Here is a 22,607-nt window from a genome sequence, read left to right as displayed (position 1 = left end):
TGTAACTCGTGTTCCAGCAACCACACAGCACCAACACACATTTTGTGTTACCTAAAACCCAGTGCTGGTGATGTTTTGCTGCCTGGTGTATTTGCTGGGAGCTGTGTTCCTTCCCCAACAGCAGCGATGGCACGTCCAAACTTAAAAGTTTTCATTTTCAATTTTTAGGAATAGGATAGCCATGTTTTAAAATGGTTTTGTAATAAAGGTGGGAAGACTTATGATTCATCTCTCAGTCTATCCTTGTAGTTAATGGTAGGCCTAATGAGCCCTTTCCCAGATAAAATGTAGAATTTGGAAGGTCTTTCTCCTCCGTTACCAATTTTCACAGGAAAGTGCGTCGTTATCTCGGTCCTCAGTCACATTTAGCTGCAGCAACCATTAGCAGAAGCACCAGGGGCGGACCCGGCAGCTGTAGAGGCACGGGGAGCGTTGTTTTACACCAGAGCACCCTCAGAGGAGCGCAGCCCTCACAGCGGCGCCCGGTCCCCGCCCTCCCCTCACGCCCGTTCCCGCCGCCGCGGGGTCCTCGGCGCGGGCTGCCCTCCGCGCGCCTGTCGGGCCGCGCGGGCAATGCCTTGGCCGCCTGCAGGCAGTGCCGCGCGAGGACCCCTCGGTGGCGCCATTTTGGAGCGGCGGCGGCGGCGGCTCCGTGGCCGGTGCCTCGCTCGGGGTCTCTCCCGGTTCTCCCCCCCAGCCCCACCCCGTCCCCTCCGCCCCGCCGGCGGCAGCATGAGTGTGGTGGAGCACGTGCGCGAGATGGCGGCCGCCGGGCTGCACTCGAACGTGCGGCTGCTCAGCGGGCTGCTCCTCACCATGAGCGGCAACAACCCGTGAGTGCCCCGCCGTGAGGGGGCGCGGCGTGTGGGGGAGCGGGGCCGCTTTGGGCTGTCCCTGTCCCTGTCCCGGCGCTGGCCTTCCCCTCTCGTGTCCCTTTAGGGCATGGAGCCCGCCTCTGTTGGGCTGTCACCATCTGCGTCCCTTTGCGGTGCCCGCTACAACGTGGGAGTGCCGGCAGAGAATCACAGACTCACCGAAAGGACTTTAAAAATTGTTTTGTTTCACCCCTCCTGCCTTGGGCAGGGACACCTTCCTCTATCCCGGGTTGCTCCAAGCCCTGTCCAGCCTGGCCTTGGACACTTGCAGGGATCCAGGGGCAGCCACAGCTGCTCTGGGCAGGCTGTGCCAGCCCTGCCCACCCTCACAGGGAAGAATTTCTCCTACTATCCAATCTAAACCTGCCTTCTGTCAGTGTGAAGTCATTCCCCCTTGTCTTATCACTCCAAGCCCTTGTAAATTGTCTCTCAGTGTTTCTTATTGACTCCCTTCAGGTCGTGGAAGGCCACAGTTGGGTCATTTGGTTTGCACTCACACTAGGAGTATTACAAAGAGATTCTGTATAATGTAGGAATAGGGATTAGCACCAGAACAAGGAGCTGGGTTACCTTTTAAACTTGAGTCTCTTCAAACAAAACTCAGTTCTGAAATCTGAGTGTGCAAAATGCTCAATCCTTACCTGATAAAAGGTGAATGAATCCCAGGAGAAAGCTGATGCAGTGTAATGCACATTGACAACCTGTGGCTTGTTAAGGAAAGGATGGGGCCAGTGGCCAAACAGCCAAACATTGAGCTGCTGATGCTGATGAGGTGTCAGGAGTGGCTTTTGGATTTGTTTGTTTACAGATAAAAGAAATTGGTGAGATAACCCCTGTGTGAGGAGTCATGCTGTTACTCAATATTCCTTCCAGTGCAATAAAGAAGCTGCAGCAGTTGCAAGTTGAAGCCAGACAAACCAAAGCTACAAATGCTTTGGATCTGTAAGGTTTTGATTCTTGTGCAGCCATCTGATCTCAGCCTTTCTGTCTGCATTTCTTCTAGGGAGCTGTTCTCTCCCTCTCAGAAGTACCAGCTCCTTGTCTACCATGCAGACTCCCTGTTCCATGACAAGGAATACAGGAATGCTGTCAGCAAATACACAATGGCCTTACAGCAGAAAAAAGCCTTAAGTAAAACCTCCAAAGTCAGACCTTCTACTGGGAATGCTGCATCAACACCCCAAAGCCAGGTATTTAAGAATTGATGATGTGCTGCATAAAGTCATCATGTTCCCCCTCCAGTTGATGTTGCTGACTCAATATTCACAGTCACTGAGGCTGGAAAAGATCCTTGAGTCCCTGCCAAGTCATCACCAGCCACATCCCTGAGCATCACCTTTACATGCCTGTTAAAAACCTTTGATTGAGCATTTATCATGGCAAATAAACCTGACATTTAAGGTTAATTCGTTTGATAATATCTGTGGTATTTTCTAATGCAAAACTTAAAATGGTCTCCACGTGAATTTTTTCTGTATGTGTACTTCATACTTTTAATTTGAACAAATGAACAATATGAACTAGCAGTGAGTTGCCTTGTTAACTTACATGCACCAGATATTTTTCAACACAATATAAATATTTCTATATTTATACCTTATTAAAAGTTTCATACCTGATTAAACCAATATTGTATTTAAATCTTTCATTTTTATTTCAGTGTTTGCCATCAGAAATTGAAGTGAAATACAAAATGGCTGAATGTTACACAATGCTGAAGCAAGATAAAGATGCCATTGCTATTCTTGATGGGATTCCTTCCAGACAGAGAACTCCAAAGGTGAGTTCTGGCAGGTTTTAGTCACAGGTTTTTGGTCACTGTATTTCTAGGGCAGAGCACAGTATATAGGTTTAATGGCATGATGTCTTTTTCATTAGTTAAATATTGCTTGGTAGCATTTCCTAATTTTAAATTAGCTGATTTGGGCCCTTTTATTATAAAATCATACTGATCTTGTATTTCCTCTGTTAAATTTTTTTAAAAGAATGAAAGGAGTTAAATGTTTTGTGCTTCTTTATTAACTTTTTGTATAGTTTGAGCAAAGCCAAATCCTTGAAAGGCTGGAGACTTTGGCAAGTAGAAGGTTTGCTGGTGCTCCATCTTTTAAAATCTTTTAATCCTTTTCAACAACAGTTTAGATAATGTTAAATATTTAGATCCCTTTGTGGTCTGCAGTGCCAAATCAGTGAAGTCTTTGCTTGCTGGCTCTGTTACTCAGAATGGTTTAAAAGATTAACACATCAGATCAGTCAACTGTGTTTCATGTTAAATTGTCCTAAAAGTGTACATGGCTTAAACTCCAGTTAATGTCAGAATGTTCTGACCAACTTGCAGAACAGAAAAAGAAGAAAAGATTGAGAAAAGCAAACTTTTTGCCTATATACACCAGTAAATTAAAGTGCTGCAGCAGAAACCAGCTGCTTGTGTTGTGAGGAGCTCAGATAATTTCTGTTCTTTGCTCAATCATGGCTCCATTCAGAAGCTGAATGGAAACTTTCTCTGCCTTGCTAAGCTAATTCAAACACTTCCATGGATACAGAGAGATTCCTGGAAGGGACTGATTAATGATTATACAGATCCTTCTTGGTGCTGTGTATGAGCACTTTCCCATCTTTTGACTTCTTTGATGCAAACCACAGATTTCAAGGCACACTGTGCATGTACAAAAGGATAAAATAATTTTATTTCTGAACTCAGAAAGAAGCCACAGTTTTCATTTTGTACTCTATGGTACCTTAGAGTGTTCTCAGAAATGCAGGTTATTTTGTCTTCTGCCCAGAGCAGAGACAGGCAGGCTTGAAGACAGAGCTGTGACCTTTCTTAGTGATTGTTTCTCCTTCCTCACCCTGGGCTGTCCCCACATTTCTGTTGTCTGCAGATCAATATGATGCTGGCAAACCTCTACAAGAAGGCAGGCCAGGAGCGCTCCTCGGTGACCAGCTACAAGGAGGTGCTGAGGCAGTGCCCCCTGGCCCTGGATGCCATCCTGGGTGGGTGTCTGCACATGTGAGCACTGCAGAGTTCTGCCTGTTCATCTTTTAATTACACTAATGTAACCATCTCGAATTTGCATGTCATACCCACATTATAGAAATTGTAACCAGCTGTTTGTGCTTGTGGAGGGACTGAGATTCTGCCTGTCAGACAATTTGTATCAAAAGCAGTTTTGGGTGGCTGAGATTGATGTATGAACCCCTCTAAACAGGCTTGCTCTCGCTGTCGGTGAAGGGAGCAGAAGTGGCCTCCATGACCATCAACATCATCCAGAGCATTCCCAACTTGGACTGGCTCTCTGTGTGGATCAAGGCATATGCCTTTGTGCATACTGGGGACAACACCAGAGCAATAAACACCATTTGGTAAGAGCTGAAAGAGCATGGTCCAATCAAATCATAGATAAATTCTTATATATAATGATATTAAAAATGTAATTCATAAATAACAGGCATTTTTTTTTTCCTTTTAAGCTCTTTAGAGAAGAAGTCATTGCTGAGGGATAATGTGGATTTGCTGGGGAGCTTAGCAGATCTATACTTCAGAGCTGGAGATAATAAAAACTCTATCCTAAAATTTGAACAAGCACAAATGCTGGATCCTTACCTAATAAAAGGTGAGTAAATCCTGAGAGAAGGTTGGCCTGAAGAGCAACAGCTACATGCAGTGGAATGTTGTATATTGTTTACCCAGCTTTCAGTTCAGAATTGACATTCAGAAGCTGCATGTCTTGAGCTCTTCCAGGTAGTTGCACAGTTTAATGTAGGTGTTGGTGGGTTTTGTGGCTTTTTATCCTTGTGAATGAACTTTCAGTTTCTTGAGGATTGATCCTCCACCATGTCTCTTCAGGCATGGATGTTTATGGTTATTTATTGGCACGCGAGGGTCGGCTGGAGGACGTGGAGAACTTGGGCTGCCGGCTCTTCAATATTTCTGACCAACACGCAGAGCCCTGGGTGGTGTCTGGGTGAGTTGTTGTGTTTTCTTTCTCACCTCAGCTCTGGATTTGCTGAATGGGTGGGTTGCAGCTGACACAGTGTCTTCAGTTTGTTTTATTCAGAAAGTGCTTTTCTTTCTTGTCTGTTCCATTCTTGGGTAGCTTATATTAGCTCTCTGTAAATATCTATAGTGTTTGTTTTCTGTATATTTGAATTGCACACCTGTGCAATACCAATATTTTAAATATTTAATATTTATACTGGGTTTTTTTAGATTTTCTGAAGAAGTTTTTTTCTTCACTTCCAATGCGAGCAGTTCAAAGCCCGAGGCACCGCAGGCAAGGCGCGTTTCCAATCCCTCTGTTGTTCTGTAGGTGTCACAGTTTCTACAGCAAGCGCTACTCCCGTGCCTTGTACCTGGGAGCCAAAGCCATCCAGCTGAACAGCAACAGCGTGCAGGCCCTGCTGCTGAAGGGAGCGGCTCTGCGCAACATGGGCCGCGTGCAGGAGGCCATCATCCACTTCCGCGAGGCCATCCGCCTGGCGCCCTGCCGCCTGGACTGCTACGAGGGTGAGCACGGGCAGCTGGGCCTGCTGCTGCTGCTGCTGCCAGAGCTGCTGCCAGAGCTGCTGCTGCTGCTGCCAGAGCTGCTGCCAGAGCTGCTGCCAGAGCTGCTGCCAGAGCTGCTGCTGCTGCTGACAGAGCTGCTGCTGCTGCTGCTGCTGCTGCCAGGGCTGCTGCTGCTGCTGCTGCTGCTGCTGCTGGCAGGGCTGCTGCTGCTGCTGCTGCCAGAGCTGCTGCCAGAGCTGCTGCTGCTGCTGCTGCCAGGCTGCTGCCAGGCTGCTGCTGCTGACAGAGCTGCTGCTGCTGCTGCCAGGGCTGCCAGGCTGCTGCTGCTGCTGCTGCTGCTGCTGACAGAGCTGCTGCTGCTGCTGCCAGAGCTGCTGCTGCTGCCAGGGCTGCTGCTGCTGCTGCCAGAGCTGCTGCTGCTGACAGGGCTGCTGCTGCCCTGCTTGTGATCAATGCACAGCAGTGCTGCCCTGTTCCTGATCAATACACAGCAGTGCTGCCCTGCTTGTGATCAATGCACAGCAGTGCTGCCCTGCTCATCATCAATGCACAGCAGTGCTGCCCTGCTTGTGATCAATGCACAGCAGTGCTGCCCTGTTCCTGATCAATGCACAGCAGTGCTGCCCTGTTCCTGATCAATGCACAGCAGTGCTGCCCTCCTCTTGCCTTTCTAGGAAATTATTAGTACCCCAAAACCTATCACTTGATCTGGCAAGGGATCGAGAGAACGTGTGGATTTGTAATTTGTAATTTGTATTTTTTTCAAAAAAAAGGGTTTTCTTGGTTTTTGTTTTGTTTAATTTGGGTGTAAATGAACTTGGGCGTTTTGAGCAGCTCACTTTTGGATGATAACATTAACTGATGGTTCTGCAGGGAGCTTTGTTTTGTCATACTTGGTTAAATATTTAAATCGTGTTGATCTCAATGGCAGCTTCAAGTAGTGAGGTATTAATTATCTCAGTATTGGAGTTGGACAAAAATATTAGATTAGGTGTACTTAGTGTTGTTTTTTTTTTCAGTGCCAGATCATTAATAAACATCAAGCCAATTATCTGTGCAATGAGTATGTCGACATGCATAGATTCACTTTCTCAAGTGCAATTTGTATTTGCTTATTGGAGTGTCAGCTGTTCAGTGCTACTAAGTGCAAATAATAGTGGAGGGCTGAGTGCCTGTGGTGCTGACTCAAGCCCTGACGTGTTTCCATCTGACATCTCCAGGTCTCATCGAGTGTTACCTGGCCTCCAACAGCATCCGTGAAGCCATGGTGATGGCAAACAATGTCTACAAAACCCTGGGGGCAAACGCACAGACCCTCACCCTGCTGGCCACAGTCTGCCTGGAGGACCCAGTCACGCAGGAAAAAGCAAAAACATTGCTGGATAAAGCTCTCACACAAAGACCTGACTACATTAAAGCTGTGGTGAAGAAGGCAGAACTTCTCAGTAAGTTCCTTTTTCCCCCGTTTTAGTTTTTTTAAAGATGCTCTTGTACATGGAAGGGTGTTCTGCAGGCACGTTGATGTGAAGGATGTAGCAGTGATGGTACAGTCCAGGGCTTTATCAGTTCTATCCTGAAGGAAAAATCACAGGAATTAATTGCATCCTGCAGCTGATAGTACACATAAAGCAATTGCAAACAAAATATTTTGACTTCAAAGTAGTTGTAATTGTGAATGTTGTAACAAAAAGTTGTTTAGAGTTCATCTTGCAAGAAGCAGAGCACTGCTGTCCTCCCTGCTGACAGGTGTAGAGGGACAAATAGCCTTGTGTTGGGAAAACTGTGAACACTGACATTTACATATTTGTCTCAGCTATGGATTAAACCAGTAGCTTTGCCTGTGAACAGGTAGAGAGCAGAAGTATGAAGATGGGATTGCCTTGCTGAGGAATGCCCTGGCCAACCAGAGTGACTGTGTCCTGCACCGCATCCTGGGGGACTTCCTGGTGGCTGTCAACGAGTACCAGGAGGCCATGGACCAGTACAGCATAGCCCTGAGGTGAGCCACACTGAGGCTGCAGGAGCTTTATAAGAACCAATAATCAGTAAAAAGATGAAACACTCATTGACTAGGATGAGAATCAGAGGTGGCTTTGTATCATTCTCCCTTAAAACAAGCAAAACCGCACAAATAACACCCTGTTCATGAATTGGTTGGTCTTAAGACTTCTAACTGAGAAGTGCAGAATGTAGGGATTGTATTAATGCTGAATATGTCTCTAGGCTTGTGATTCTTTGACTAACAAAAGGATTAAGACATGGAATTATTTGTAGTTACTAATTATTTTCTGGTCAGACTTTAGGATCCATTCTTTGCACTAGAAGGTGCATATAAAAATGAGCTGTTTGATAAATTTAAATAGTGTGACTCAACTTAACAAAATCTAAATGCTATTTTAGGGTGTGACTTTGTTAAATATTCCCCTGTTTTGATTGCAACATCTTCAATTTGCCTTAAAGCCAGCACATTATGTCCACAGCAAACTTGCATAGCTTAAATGGGTCAGCTGGTTTTTGCCTGCATAGATTATATTTAGTCAGAGTCATTTGCATCTTTACTGCTTTCATGTTACTTTATAATTAGTATTGTTGGGAGAAGTGACTAAGTTTTCTGGAAGAGTGGGATGTTTAGATAAACCCATTCTTGGGGATCAGAACTGTTTTATAAAGAGATTGAAGACTCAGTGTTACAGCAGCTCAAGAGGAAGTTGCATCATCATCTAAAATAAGCTTCCTGATGATGTTAAACAGGAAGTGCAGACAACAGGAGGAGATTTTATTGCTACTTTTTACACTGAGGTCACAAAGAAAAAAAAGTTTCAAGACAATGCTTTGTTTTTCTTCCTTTCTTCAGTTTGGATCCAAACGATCAGAAGTCACTGGAAGGATTGCAGAAAATGGAAAAAGAGGAAAGTCCAACAGATGCCACCCAAGAAGAAGATGTGGATGACATGGAGGGAAGTGGAGAAGAGGGGGACTTGGAAGGCAGTGACAGTGAAGCAGCTCAGTGGGCAGATCAAGAACAGTGGTTTGGGATGCAGTAGAAGCCTGCTGCTGCTTGGTTTGAACACACCACTAGGGCCACTCTTCTTAGAAGAACAGAAACTGTGATTTTTTTTTTCAGTAACAAAGGACATTTTTTTTTGTTGTTTTTTTAATAGACTCTGAAACCAATTAATAGTTCTGTGCATCTCAATACTGTGGAGATTCTTGATGCTTCTTTATTTATTAAGTATAAGGGACTAACTGCATCCGAGGTTATTTGCAGCTTTCATTTTGAGAAGTTCCTGTTTAAACTAAAACCATCAGAATCTGAGGTGTGCAATGAACCTGTTGTTTGTGGTGAAAACAATGTCTGAGTTCTGTCCAGGGCAAATTGTGAAAACAGTGCTTTGTAGTCCTTTGTGGGAAAGATCTTGCTGGTTTGAATGCAACCATTTGAGTCTGGGGGAGCTACTTGAGTGTGGCTGAAAGCAGCACTTTTCTTTTGCTGTGTTTGTTGAATTAATTTGTCTTTTTCTAGGGCATTACCTGTGCTGTCCAGGATAAATTTGGGACAATAGGCAACTTGGACTTGCAGGACACTTTTTGTAGCTGACTGATTTCTCTGTACAGAATTGAGCCAGTGGTGGAGGATTAAAGTCACTTCTTCAACCCTTACTAAACCCTGCAATCACTTAAAGTCTGTACATGAGCATTTATTTTAAAATGCAGTTCAGTTTTATTTCAGTATGTTCCTGGAAGGTTTTGCAGCAGTGACTCAAAGCACTTTACATTCTGTGTACAGCACTGACATTTAAAATGCTATAAAAAGAATTCATCCCTCTTCCCTTGCACTGCTGAAGAAATGTTAAATTATGCAAATACACATATTGTCTTGTTTTTTCCATGTTTATATACTTTCTGATTTTGTCAGGTAATCTTTGAATTCATGTCTTTCCCCCTCACCTTTTGAAACAAAATTGTTTCATGTACAAATTCCCATCCTCAGCATTTCAAGGGTGAACTGCTTTGGGAGATCTAGAAACTGTTTCAGTTCTGTGGGCTTGATGTGTGGGAAGAGGAATTACTTATTTTTCTTATAGTTCTGATTTCCTTAGTCTTCATCAAAGTGTGGTTTTTTTAATCTTTATATCAAGAGTTTAATTCCTTTTGTATTAATTTTGTTATCAAAGGTATGCTGGAGCACAAAGACTTTTTAGAAAGCTAAAAAATTAGTTTTGAGTAACATCTGCAGGAAAAAATGGCTGTTTGTTACAAATTTGTGACATGGAAAAGAAGCTTCTCCCTGAAAGGCAGATAAGGGTAAAATATCTCTTTCTGATGTTGTATCAAAAATGCACAACAAAAGAGGCAGATTATTTTGGAAATACTCTGGCTTACAGAGGAGGAGTCCAATAGTTCATCCACTTAAGAACAGAAAACAGCTGCTTGTCTGCTCTCTCTGGAATTCTGTGGGCTTTAGTTTCCAAAATACCAAACTGAGTTATGGTTATTTGAAGGTGACAGGGGAAGAAGAGCAAAGCAAAGCTGTCGTGGCAGTTGGGTTGGCATGAGCTGCTCCTGCTCTTCCAGTCAAGCAGTTCCACCAAATGTGTGCATCTCAGGCAGAGCAAATATTTCATTAATGACTTTCTGGCAGATGAGAGGCCTAGTCCTGTTCATCTCTGTGCCACTGCTGTGGGATGCAGTGAATGGATTTCAGCTCATCACATGTCTCATAACAGAAAAAACGTGCAAGCATATTCAAAGCATCTATTTTTATATAAAAAACTCTGCTTCCTCCTCACACTCAGCATTCACCAGACATATTCTGCAGCTGAAAGCTGGGTAGCTGCATTTGCTTTGTAGTTGTATTCCAAACCTCTGCTGTGGATGAAAATTGAGTTGTTTGTGTTACTAAATCAAAGACAGGATACATTTAATTGTGATGAGAAGCATATGAGGTTTGTGATGTATTTTCAGCCATTTCATTCTAATGGCACCTTTGAATAGGTTGTTCATTTCAGGTGGAAACCACTGGCTTTACACATTTCTCTGAAGTATTTACATAGAAGAGGAAACTGGAGAGCCACAGTTCTACTGAAACCATTCTGTAGTGTGTTTGTAGATAATCTGATAATCTCTGCTTTTAGAACAGGCAGGAAACTGAAACTACTTCAAGATGAGTCCTTAAGTGCATCTTGAGCAAACAAGTCCAGGCACACCTCAAACACCTTGAGATGGCTGTCAAAAGTGATTTGTGTCCTCACAGCTTTGGTTTGCTGAGAACTTGGTTCCTTACTGCAAAGGAGAAGTTGTGAGTCTGCAGATGAAGCCTGGTGAGTACCTGGTGTGTTGGGTTATGCAGCTCTGTGTGATCTTTGCTGAGAGCTGCACTGTGCCTGTGGAACTTTGAGCTGCCATATGTGTTGAGATTGTATAGAGAGATATATTTGGCCCTCAGAATTCTAGAGGGATCCTGCTTGCCTATTAATGAGCCTTCATTACTGCTTTAATTTTAGAATGTGATCTCTGATTCTGCAGAGGTCTGGTGCTCTCCAGTGCAGTTACAGACATTTAGTTCAGGGAATATAACAATTAGCCCTTAATAAGCAGCTGACCTCATTCCCTCCCTCAATCACATGCTCTGCACCCAAGAAGAAAAGATCACAAAGCCAAGAACTGAAGTTCAGGCTGTGTTAGATCAGTGATGGAAGTGAAACAGTTTGGACATGAGGCAAGAAATCTGTTGCCATCCAGGGTTGGTGTGTCTGAGGTGCTGCTCTGGGGCTGAGTAGGGGCAGAGTGCCACTGTTTGCCTGAAATCCTTGAATTTAAATCACATATTTCATTACTAACCTTTTATTCTTTCCTACTTTGACAGGAAGTGATGAGAAAAGGACAGAATTTCTTCAAACTGTACATAGACTTGGGTAAGGGCTAAAAGGCTGAATTTAGCAGGGTCTGAAAGCAGCACATATTCCTGGTGTGGTTAGAAATTGCCTAAATAATGCATCCACTCCTATCATGTGCTGATAACACCTGCAATACTGGCAGTGTTTCTAAACCTGAAGATTTCTAGATCATGGGAATTCTGGAATTGTGAAGCAGAAATAAAGGAGGGACTGAGGACTGCTGGCCAATATCAGTGTTCTCTATTGAATTGAGGTCCTCCTTTTTCTGCTGCTGCTGATTACAGAGAGATTTTTGATTAACTAGGACTCCCCCCCTTTCCCCCCCCCTCCTCCACCTTTCAGTAACTGTCTTCCTCATTAAGCCTCTTTGTGTGGTGATTCTTCCCTTCTTGCTTTTCAGGAGCTCAGTGATGTGGAAACTGATCCCTCCAGGGCAGAAGCAGGCAGGATTTCTGATTCAGCAAATCTTATTCCCTCATTTAGATCTCATTGGTAAGGACATCTCAAAAGCTGTGTTTGCCATTGTCATTTCAAGTTACAGAAACATACCACAACCAATATATTTAAAAAAACCCAGATCTGCAGTCTCCATGGGTCTTAAATTTAGTGACCTAGGAGGGTTTAAACTCAGTATAAACTTGTGATTTCAAACTGAAGAGCCTTGGTTGGTTAAAATGTTCTTTGGAAGCTGGTCAAGAGGAGGCAAGGATGTATAGAAGACTGGTTGTTTGGGGAGCAAATAAATACAATTATTCAGGTGCAGACAACTTCAGGAAAAAAATAAACACCTGGGGACCTTCAGTGTAACAAATACTAAGAAAATCCCTTTGATCAGTCTGTGGCTATCACTTGATGGAACAACAAAATAGAAGGAATAATCTCTGTTTTCTCACTGTCTTGAGCCTGGCTTTGCTTTGCAAAGTTTGGGTTGTAGGTCCCCAGTGTTTGTTTCATCTGTACAAGCCACTCTTTCCAAGAGCTTCCAGAGGGGCCAAGGACTTTGTGAGTTTGGAGATCAGATTCCTTTTCCTCCCCTATCATCCCATCAAAACAGTGATGTGACAAATAGGGTGATGGTTTGGGGTATGAGGTAAAATCCTGGAGCTTGATAAATTGATGTCTAAAGTCTTTTCTGCACTTCTGCACTGTTGGGATGAAATCTTTTAGAAGACCTCTTCAGGTGCTCAGAGCTTCTCTCAATTCTCACCCACTCTCCTGGGGGTGGATGTGGGCTCTAATCATACTCAAATTCACCTCAAGGTAAAAATAGGGATATTTCCTGCCCTCTGTATTTAGAGTTTGTATCCATAATGCCTCATAACTTGAGCTATGGGGAGTGGTTTCTTTGTGCTGTCAGTGGGCTCACCCCCATAGTGCTTTAGAGTTTGCAGGGAGGAGGAGGAGGGGGAAGATGAAGCTGTTTATTTCAGCATCTCTTGCCACATATTCTTGCACTGAGCACCTTGGCAACCCGCTGAGCATCACGTTCTCCTCACATGGCTGTACTCCAGCTGGGGGACTCATTCTGCTTAAACTTGCAGATCATTTAAGAAATGTTTAAAAGTGAGGTGTGCCTTGGTGTGAGTTTGCCGAGGAATGCACCTCGCTGTGACAGCAGCACGGGCTGGGTGCTGAATAACGATTCCATCACTGCTGAGCTTTCCTTTTGCACCGCTGGGGACAATTGCCACCTGCAGGAAAAAGGGGCAGGAGAGCAGCACTGGGGTGTGGGTACAGCAGAGATGGGGAGCTCTGAGAAACGCCCCGATTCCCCAGCCAGCCCTGAGCTGCTCGGGGGCGCTTCCCCTGCCCTGGCCCAACGCTGCGGAGTCCGCGGGAAGCTGAGCGAGCCCTGCCGGGCCCGGCTCTAAATGCGGCTGCGGGAAGAGCCCCGGGCGAGGGCAGAGCTCAGCCTGCCCGCACAGCGCTGCGGGTGCTCAGCCCGATGTGTGACCGTGCCCTCCACCATCCAGAGCTGCCCGACCATGGAATTCGACCCTGGTATTTTTAAACCTCGCACTGCTGCGTTTGAAGGGTCTCAGACATGTCACCTCATTTGGATTATGCTGTTTGCCAGCAGGGTGCTGCTATCAGGGCTGGAGGCTAAGAGACATTACATTTAATGTAAAACACGTTCCTAAGTTGTCTCTTATTCCAAACAAAATGTGGTGTTTGGGCTTTGGAGGAGAGCATTACAGGACACTTGGAAATTCCAGCTTTTACCCTGGGAGTGCTTTAGCCTTGCCCAGCAGCAGCCTTGTGAGCTCATGGCAGAACAGCCCAAACTGCCAAGCACTCCCAGCAGGAGGCTCCTGGTGTGGTTTGGAGCAAACACATCTGGCTCATCTTCCTTTGGCCTGCAGAAAGGGAAGAGACCAAGAGCTACTTTATAAAGACTGGGGCAATTTAGAAAATAGAAAAGGACGAAAAAAAAAAAAAAAAAAAAAGATGTAGTTGGGAAAGAATTTTTATTTTACGTTTCTCAGAGGGGTTTTACAAACAATGGAGCATTTTAAAAAAACTGAGTGATCAAAGTACTTGACAGTGTCCCTTAAACACACACACAAGCCCCTGGACAGAGGAAATCACACCAGCGAGGAGGTCAATACTGCCGAGGAGCAGCTGCATCTGCATAGTTCTAGGAGGAAAGATTGCAATGGTGTTGGTGCTAAAAAGTGTCATCCTGGCATTAAAATAAGAGCACGCTGCAGTGCCTGCGCACCGACCTGCAGGAAACAAAGTGCATCAAAACACGCCGAGTACGTATTGTAGAATAAATTTATTTACCTGATACAAATGAAACTAGGTGTGATGCTCCTCACTGTCAGCATGTCAATAGACAATTGATCTTATTTACAACTTCTAAAGGTCACACATGCAGCTGTGGGAACTGGCTACGTCATCGTTGCTTTTTTAGATAAATGCATCACGATATTTTGTATTGCACCAACATCTGTCTTACTGCCTTAGATTTAAATAAGTTACATTACAGTGCAAAAGAGGTTGATTTGCACAGATGATAAAAAAATCCAACGTTATGAAGTGGAGGCTTACGGTTTAACATTCATCTGTAATCGTTTCCATGGATTTATAAATAGGAGAGCATTGTACAGAAGCTGTTGGAGTAGGATGTTTGGATGATACAATACAGAGAGAGATCCATCTACAACCCAAGGCATGCATTATCTGATATTGTACATTGTATAAACTGACATTTTACATACAGGAATATGGAAACTGGCTGACAGCTCCGCAATTCTTGCTCAAGGATAACCAAACTCTTCTCCATGCAGCACAGAAAGCCAACTTCTCTGGAGAGAGTTCCGACTTGGTAAGCTATATTGCACGTTTGTACATCTGTATCATGAAGTCCTAATGGTACCACACATTTCTTCCACAGAGAACACAATGAGTTTTGTTTTTAGGGAAAGCAAAGAATCTTTACACGATACATGCAGAAGTTTTGGTAGATGTGTTGCTAAAAACACATGCACGCAACAAAACAACCTTACATTTCTGCAAAATTGTTTAGGAAGCGATTACTCCAGTATTGCTGAAAAGGAAAGAAAGAAAAGGCATCAGTTAATGAAAGGATGAATGCTAAGTATCATTATACAAGCAAGACTAAGATCAACAGTGACAGAAGAAAGAATGTTAAGTTTGCTAACTGGCTGCTCTGTCATTGAAGGGACACTCTCAGGTTACTTTGTTCTTGAAGCTCAGAATCCTCTGGATTAAGGCTCAGCTCCCTTATTATCAGCAGAGCCAGCACTTCCTACTCAAGACTGCAGTGAAAAACAATTGAGATGTGTTTAAATTAAATTTAAAAAGCTTTTGCCTTTCTCTGCCTGACCAGTGGCAACACACAATTCTCACTTCTTTGGAATTTTTACTTTCAAGTTCTATACTATGCACTTGTATTTTTTAATTGAGGCATTAATGGCAAATTTGGCCCCAAGTGACCTAACAATGTCCCTTTTCCAAGTCAGGCAGCTTGTTCTGGGAAGCAGTAGGAAGCTTTAAAGAAGTCATTAAACTACATGGATTAATGTGTAGGCCAAGGGTAGAGTACAACATCCTAAAGCTCCTGCTGTACTTCACCCCTACACAGCACAAGGGCAGCCTTGTGTCTGGAGACTGCTCTGAGTCCCTGCAGCTCCAGGGAAGCTCTTCCAAACACTGCTTCAACACTAAAATTTGGGCTCTCCTGCTAAGATTTGAAAATGCATATTAATGCAATTAAGGATGTAATTAGCAGAGATTAGGGAAACAGTTAATGGTTAGAAGTGTAAAAAAGTAAACAAGACAGGTGCAAGAGACAGACGACTGTATCAGTTTTACCTCCCTCCAGCTCAGCAAGTTCAGCCCCCTTGGGCTGTGTACCATAACTCTGGGCTCGAGCTGTGTCTCAGGCTGGCACTGCTGTACTGCATTCTATCAGAATATTTAATCTATCAGATTAAAAACTCAGTTTCGTACCAGGAGCCTCCCCAACAGCCTCTCTACCAACACAAGCCTCGGAGCACTTTGACAGAGCAGTAGAAATGTTCTTCTGCAGCCTCTTTCACTCCTTTATTTGCAATAATGTTTTGGGAAACCAAGTATGAACTATTTTTATTGCTCGGATGCCAGCAAGAAGGAGCAGCTCGCTGTGTAGCTCAGCACTTTGGATTGCTCACATGTGAAAGCAGAGAGCCCAAGGCACTGCAAAGACAAAAGCTCCTGGCTAAAAATTCAATGCATGGCTGCAGCTGCCTGAGCATCCTCCTTGCTACAGAACACAAGATTCAGGAGGAGCTGCTCATTCCAAACCCCAGTGGGTTCCCAGCACAAGCCAATATCCTTCCTGGTGTTCCCAGCATAAGGCAGCATCAATCACACGATTGATCCTGGTCTTACACACCCCTCTCACAGCAGAGAATAAGCAGCAATGTGTGAGGGCACCAAGGAATCCAGAAAACAGCAGAGATGAAAAAGCTCGGTGAGATGGGAGCAAAGAGAAACAAAAAATATGAAGTTACTTTGTAAGAATGGAGTGGGAGATCAAGCCTGGGGAATTCTGAGTCCTGCTTGAACAAGGGCTGCTGTTTGTACATTCTCTGGGCTAACATGGTTCAATAGGAGTTACCTTCTTCAACCTCAGCACTGGGATGGTTGGAGAGGAAATATTTGGGGACAAACGAGATTTGACTTTAAGATGTTGGCAAATGAGTCTGTCCTAAAAAAGTCCTCCCTTCCTGGCTTCTCCAGCTGAAAAGGCTGAGGCTGAAAGATGGCAGGATCTATACAGCTAAGGATCAACACTTCAGTTCAGACAATTCCTGCAGAAATTACAAATTTTGCACTGCAGTTCTGTACTTTCCATGCCAGAAAAGCCCTCAGCTCCCTGGGTTCCTCCTGCAGCCTCTCCCAGCCTGCTCAGCTGCCAGGGCTGAAGCCAGACCCAGCACTCCAGCTCCAGGATCACAAGGATGTGATTCCAGGATGCCTCACTGCCCAGGAGGAAGCTCATGACAGGTCTGAGCATTTGGCAAATCCCAACCAGCCAGGGGTGGGATTCACAGCACCTGGAAAACAGAAGTTCTGAAAGCTCAGCTGCCATCCAACCCAAAATCTGCAAATGCTGATCTTGGGGAACCCTATGGCTCCATTTCTGCAGAGAAACTTGGACAGGACTGGGAGAAATAGAAGAAAAACAGGGCAGATGAAGATTGCTAGGGCTCTGTAGGAGCACCCTGTAAAAGCTGATCAGGCTCAGGAGCCTGCAGGGATGGATCCCAAAATCTCCATTTGCCCACCACTGATCCAGATTTCAAGGCAAAGTCCAAGAAACACAAGGCCCAAGTGCCTCTGAGACAGTGGCATGAATGAGCTCTTGGATCTCTATGGAAATCCATGACAAGCAGCAAGATTCATCTTCAACACTGACACATCCAACAGAGAAGGTGCTGAATTCTGAATATTCTGAATTCTACTCACTGACAGTCATTTTCCCCTTCAGCCAGATTATTGGGCATAAAAGACAGGAACAGGATTGTACAAGAAGCAGAATTATTCATGGTGGCAGCCAGACATGTAACTTTAAAAAGGCCACCACATGGTGCTCTGAGGTTCAGCAGAACCCGTGTTCAAGGATTCAGTGGCACTCCTGCCCTGGAAATGTCTGTCAATAGCAGTGGAAACACACAGAACTAAGCTGCTAATTTGTTTCCAGCAAATAACACACTGGTACACACTTTGATCTCAAGGAGTCCTACATCACAGGAACTATTTATTATTTTTTGTTTCAAGGAACAGGGATGAATTTTATGCTGCTCATTTGTTATTGAAACAGCAAAAGGCCAGTGCAGGGCAATGGTTCTGTGGAATGGAAAACCTTAGTTTGGCTCTTCCACACTAAAAAAGGGCATTTGAGGGGATTTGAATGCTCACAGTTTGGCAACACACCTGCTACATCATCAGGTCGGCTCCTCTGAGCCACTTCGGGATCAACTCAAGTCAAAGTCTCTATAAACAAAGTATCACAATGCAGTGGAATTTCTGGTAGAGCCTCTGTGTTCTGAGGGAACATCTCTCCACTTGAGAGCTTAAACCTAGAGAATTATGTGTGCTTGCTGGATTCCAGCTGGCACCAAGAGAACATAGCCTGGAACTATCCTTCCCCTCCAGGAGGGATCACAAAGCTGTTTGAATTTGGTTACTAAAGCAGCCTGAGCCAGCACAAGATAACAGCACCTGCTGCTCTACAGACACAGTGACCCCAGGGCAGGTTTCAAAGACTGCCCTGTTAAGCTGAGACTGTTCTTTTGCCTTCTCAGATGGCAAAAAACAAATAATGAGCTGGTTTTGCCAGGAGCAGCACCTGCCCTTTGAGCACTGCAGGGACCAGGGAAAATGCTCAGCTCTGAGGGGCAGCCCCTGTTCCAGAGCAGGGAAAAGCTTTGGACTAAACCAGCACCTGACCATGAGTACCAGAGAGTTTTGGACACTAAACATTTATGGTAACAGCTGTCAGTGTCTTAAGTTACAGATTTCTCTGATTTTATCTCAAACTTAAGACCAAAAGCTGTAAGACCTTGGGGCACTAAGGCTCCCAGGTGCTATAAAACAAAGACCCTAAAATACACTAAACCAAAAGCAAGTGTTTTGCCTTTGGAATCAGTAATTTGAGCTTCAGACCACAAAACAAGAGTCTAAAGTGGTGATAATAATGTAGCACAGCAGAGTTTGACAAAACACAGCATGGGAATGAAGGAAATTACTATTTATTCTTCAACATGTATACAGCATATGCTATTTTACAGCAAGTCACCACTGGCAGGGTGAAATGGAAGAAAAATACTCACTTTAGTCGATGAAAGTTGGAAGGCATTGGAGAAAAACACCACAGTTAGGACTGTTAATGGCTTACACATTGTTGATACAGGACTGAATTTGAAAACATGCTTTAACATTTACCGTAATAATGAAGGTGGTTAGTGCCACATTAAAATAAAAATAGTTCTATACAATATGTTCAATTTGGTCATGTGCTATTTACAGATTTTACAAAAAACACACACGAGCTTGTTACTTCAAGTCAGGCTAACAACAGGCCAGCAGAGTAACTCCATGTATACAACTGAGCATTAGTGCCCTAAGTGTAGGAAATCCAATTTCTACCTATGCAGTGCAAGTTATTTTTTCAGGTCTCATTGCAAATTTTGATCTTAAAAGGGGAAAAAAAAAAAAAGAAATGAAAAGAAAGGCTCTGACGTGTAAAAAAGGTATCAAACCCCAACTTAAACCCTCTTTTGAATTCAAACAGATTGTGTGTGTTAAAAAGGCTTTAGATTTAAGGATACAGAAGTAGCCCTCCCTATCCCTGCATAATGGGCAACACTGGCAAAGTAAGGTGTTTTACAATAAAATACAATAGACAAATAAATAATCCTTAAAAAAAACAACCCTATGTGTGTGGAGAGTATGGAAGAACCCCAGCAGGCTGCACCTGGAATGGTATTTTCTGCACGAGCAAGATCAGGCATACCTCATACAGAAAGTGGTGTAAACAAGGACAGTCAAGAACCAAGAGTGAGGGAAGAGGGGACCGAGAAGAAATCCTGACCCAGGGAGCAGGACTCTCTACCCAGTGCAGAAAGTTCTGCTTGTGAACAAAACCTGACTTATGACAAATTAAGTTTGGATGATCATGCAGAAGACAAACAGTTACATGCTTTTTTAGTTTTAGACAACACACATTCATTCCCTAAAATCTGCTGCCAATTTAGTTTGATAGTGTCCGCTGGCTCAAAAAAAATTTACTTTTTTTTACATGATGAATAGACTATTGAACAGAACACTGTACATGCTTTTCATCTACAAAAAAAATATTTGCATAAAATAGTGTTAGTTCTCTGTACATGTCAATGGACACTTTAACTGTGTATAAAAGAGGAATATATTGCCCCCACTGAAGTCAGAAAAAGCAAAAAACCAAAATCTAGATTATGAAACCTCCATCACCGGCAAATATGTTCATGTGAAAATTCAGCAGAAATAGACAGTTGCTCTAAACAATAAAAAAATTAAGTTAAACTTTTTTTTTTTTCTTTCCTTTGAATGTAAAACTCGTCACCATGTCAGTCAAGACCAGAACATATCACTAAAGTTAGTGTCTGTGCTGTAAAGCCAGATAACCAGGGGCAGAGTAATGAACACAAACGGCCAGGAAACTCCTTCGGTGCATGCTGACAGAGCACAGGGTTTGGTGGCAGCCCGCACACTATCATCTTTACCAGGTTCCAGGTAGTTACGGGCCACATATTTAAGTGTTTCATCCAGCAGAATGACAGGGAGGGAGATTTTCAATACCATCAGCCACTGTGTCACGTTCAGAGGGGTGATCTGGAAGATAATCTGAAAGAAAAGCCAAGGGTTACCAAGCTCCCCCTCCAGCCTGGTCTCGAGCCCCACACAAGGTTTTGCTCTGTCTGGAAGTTCAGGGATGGGGGAAGGCATGAGCACTTACTGGCAGTGGTTCCACATAAAGGATAAGGAAGTGGAGGGACATGGACAAGCAAATGGCCCCCACCAGCCAGATGTTCTCCCACGGGGGCATCCTCATCAGGGACTGGTTTTCTGACAGGCTGCAACAGAAACACGGCTCATGTGTGACTCCAGCACCAACAGGAAGCTCTGAGAACCACAGAGCAGCCTGGCACAGCACAGGGATCCCAGGCAGGAAACAGCCCAGCACACAGTTTGGATGCTGCAACTTTAAACTGGCCTGAACTCAGCAGAGCAGAACAGTCACCACCAGCCTCAGGTCAATTCTTCAAAGTCTCAAGTGTTCTGCTCACTCCTGACCTAGTCTGTTCTTCACACTATGACCCCAAAATCCTCTCCACGGGAGGGAAAGGGGACTGTGGACATGGCAGCCTAAGAGAGAATCCTCCTGAGTCTACCAGGGTCCAAAGTGCACCCACTGAAAGACTGACAGAAGGTCAAGAACTTGCAGCCTCTTAGTTGCTGGCTCTTGATTCCATCTGCATTTAGGCTGTGCTGGAGAAGAGGCTGACATCCAGAGCAGCAGATGTAGAGCAGTATCTTTATGTAGGACTACCCCAGTGCACTTGCATTTCAAGTTTATTTGTTTTTAAATTAACTGACCTCTAAGCTATTTGAAGAAAAATACCCTTGACATTGTGCTATTTAGTGGTTTCCATTTATAATCTAATATTAATTGGCTAAACCCACACTCCCTTAGGGCAGGAAAAATTATTTTCCATATCTTCAGCATTCTTATTTTAGTTCTCCTTGATATCACTTTATACCAACATAGTAGGGATAATCTGATTGATTAAGCTTAGATTAAAAATAGTGGAAAATATTCCAGTTGCTTTTGCTTTGTAAAATACCAGAGTGAATTGGCAGACTTAAAAATACACCTTATGATAAGAGATCTCCAGTGTTATCTAAGAGTCAGTTTGTTTGCACTACCAGAACTCAGAAGGGAAGTGTGACTCACTCTTCATTAGCTGAGCTGTCCACCAAGGATCAGATTGCACAAAAAGCAGAATTTTGGCTAAGCTGTGCAGGGGCTTGGCTTTGCTGGGACATACAAACCTGTTGAGAGCATTGCACATCTCAATGGTGACAAGCACAGACAGAGCCATTGTCATCGGGTACGGGGACTCGAACACCACACAGTCCACCCCATAGAAATCTGGGTTGTCCTCCTTGCACTGCAGAAAATGGCTCTGCAACAGAACACAGTCAGCTCACTTCCACAGCTTGTTAACTTTTAAAATGTAAAATAGGCAACTAAGGAAAAAAAGCAGTATTATAGAAAGTATATAGTATATGTGTGACTCCTAAAACCAGTGCTTACAAACTTGTGCCTGCTTTAGAAAGATCCTCATTAGACTTGCACTTACAAGACAACAATTTGTCCTTCAAGCTCAGGTATCCCACCACTGAGCTTTGCTATCAAGACTAATTAATCATGATCAAGTTTTACAGGAACAAGTCTGAAAATGCTTAATTATATAAATTCCCTTAACCTACCAGTCATTTCAAACATGTACAGTCATTTCAAGTATGAAAGAAGCAGAAACCTCCCCCCTCCCCCCAAAGATATTAAACTGAGCAAATACCAGCTGGTAAAAGGAAACTTTTGGACCACCATCAGCAGCAATAAACCACCAAGCAGCAGCACCCACTGTGGCAGCACCAACGTAACCTGCGAGAAACAAAGAGCTTTTCTCAGCATTGTCAACTGTATGCAAGACAACACCTCACTTGACACACTTGAACTTCAGCCTCAAGACTTCAAGGACTGAAAAAACCACAGGTTGTGATGAATGTCTTAGTTGATTGAAGGGAATAAAGCCCTGAGCACTTACATCCAATAGCCAGGTAGCGGAAGAAGAGCCAGCCACTGATCAGGGGCTCCTTGGGGTTGCGCGGAGGTTTGTTCATGATATCCAGATCAGGAGGGTTGAAGCCCAGGGCAGTGGCAGGGAGCCCATCTGTCACAAGGTTCACCCACAGCAGCTGAACAGGAATCAGAGCTTCAGGAAAACCCAGGGCAGCAGTCAAGAAGATACTACAAAGAAATCCACCAGTTACAAGCTTATCCTTGTGCATGTCAGTAATGTTTAAGTCTAAACCTGCAGCAGCACTTCTGTTCTCTCTTACTCACTGAAGATCACAAGCTGAATATTCACAATCAGGAAACTATAAACACATATCCAAGAGCAAAGACTAACCACTGGCATGTAAGCTTTGAAGCACTGTCTTTTTCTGATAGCTTCAAAAATTGAAAATTTGACTCTAGGGGTGGTTTTT

General features: G+C 44.0%; 2 protein-coding genes and 1 long non-coding RNA gene across 5 annotated transcripts in view; 2 read left to right on the top strand and 1 right to left on the bottom strand.

Annotated features, from left to right (window-relative positions):
• The first annotated feature begins 639 nt into the window (after window positions 1-639).
• On the top strand, window positions 640-8,704 carry ANAPC7 (anaphase promoting complex subunit 7). The gene is made up of 11 exons (XM_079323117.1): window positions 640-833; window positions 1,879-2,065; window positions 2,536-2,655; window positions 3,755-3,866; window positions 4,082-4,235; window positions 4,344-4,486; window positions 4,720-4,837; window positions 5,183-5,379; window positions 6,600-6,824; window positions 7,228-7,378; window positions 8,234-8,704. The coding sequence occupies exons 1-11, from the start codon at window positions 733-735 to the stop codon at window positions 8,421-8,423; spliced, it is 1,698 nt and encodes a 565-aa protein (XP_079179243.1). The 5' UTR covers window positions 640-732; the 3' UTR covers window positions 8,424-8,704.
• A 1,890-nt stretch (window positions 8,705-10,594) lies between these two features.
• Window positions 10,595-11,803, top strand: LOC306810465. Its single transcript, XR_013776463.1, has 3 exons — window positions 10,595-10,700; window positions 11,246-11,294; window positions 11,677-11,803. It is a non-coding gene; the product is annotated as an uncharacterized lncRNA (long non-coding RNA).
• Window positions 11,804-13,725: 1,922 nt separating this feature from the next.
• The window catches only part of ATP2A2 (ATPase sarcoplasmic/endoplasmic reticulum Ca2+ transporting 2), a 43,817-nt gene continuing 34,935 nt past the window's right edge, over window positions 13,726-22,607 (bottom strand). For 2 of the 3 annotated variants that reach the window (XM_079322727.1, XM_079322726.1), the window contains 6 exons: window positions 22,163-22,365; window positions 21,914-21,999; window positions 21,384-21,517; window positions 20,287-20,404; window positions 20,054-20,174; window positions 13,726-14,829 (listed from right to left, as the gene is read on the bottom strand). In XM_079322727.1, the coding sequence (XP_079178853.1) occupies window positions 14,816-14,829; window positions 20,054-20,174; window positions 20,287-20,404; window positions 21,384-21,517; window positions 21,914-21,999; window positions 22,163-22,365 (676 nt within the window). In that variant the 3' untranslated portion in view covers window positions 13,726-14,815. Of the gene's footprint in view, window positions 14,830-19,758; window positions 20,175-20,286; window positions 20,405-21,383; window positions 21,518-21,913; window positions 22,000-22,162; window positions 22,366-22,607 lie in introns of those variants that run through there. The other variant, XM_079322728.1, reaches the window with a different exon arrangement.

The sequence above is a fragment of the Erithacus rubecula genome, assembly GCF_903797595.1.
Source record: "Erithacus rubecula genome assembly, chromosome: 19".
Taxonomy (NCBI): domain Eukaryota; kingdom Metazoa; phylum Chordata; class Aves; order Passeriformes; family Muscicapidae; genus Erithacus; species Erithacus rubecula.
The sequence above is the reverse complement of the archived record's forward strand: the minus strand, read 5'-3'. Positions and strand labels throughout refer to the sequence as shown.

Coding starts and splice junctions, on each gene's coding strand:
- ANAPC7 (XM_079323117.1), top strand. CDS start 733: ATGAGTGTGGTGGAGCACGTGCGCGAGATGGCGGCCGCCGGGCTGCAC. Junction 5,380..6,599: donor CCGCCTGGACTGCTACGAGG/GTGAGCACGGGC, acceptor TGACATCTCCAG/GTCTCATCGAGTGTTACCTG. Junction 7,379..8,233: donor CAGTACAGCATAGCCCTGAG/GTGAGCCACACT, acceptor TCCTTTCTTCAG/TTTGGATCCAAACGATCAGA.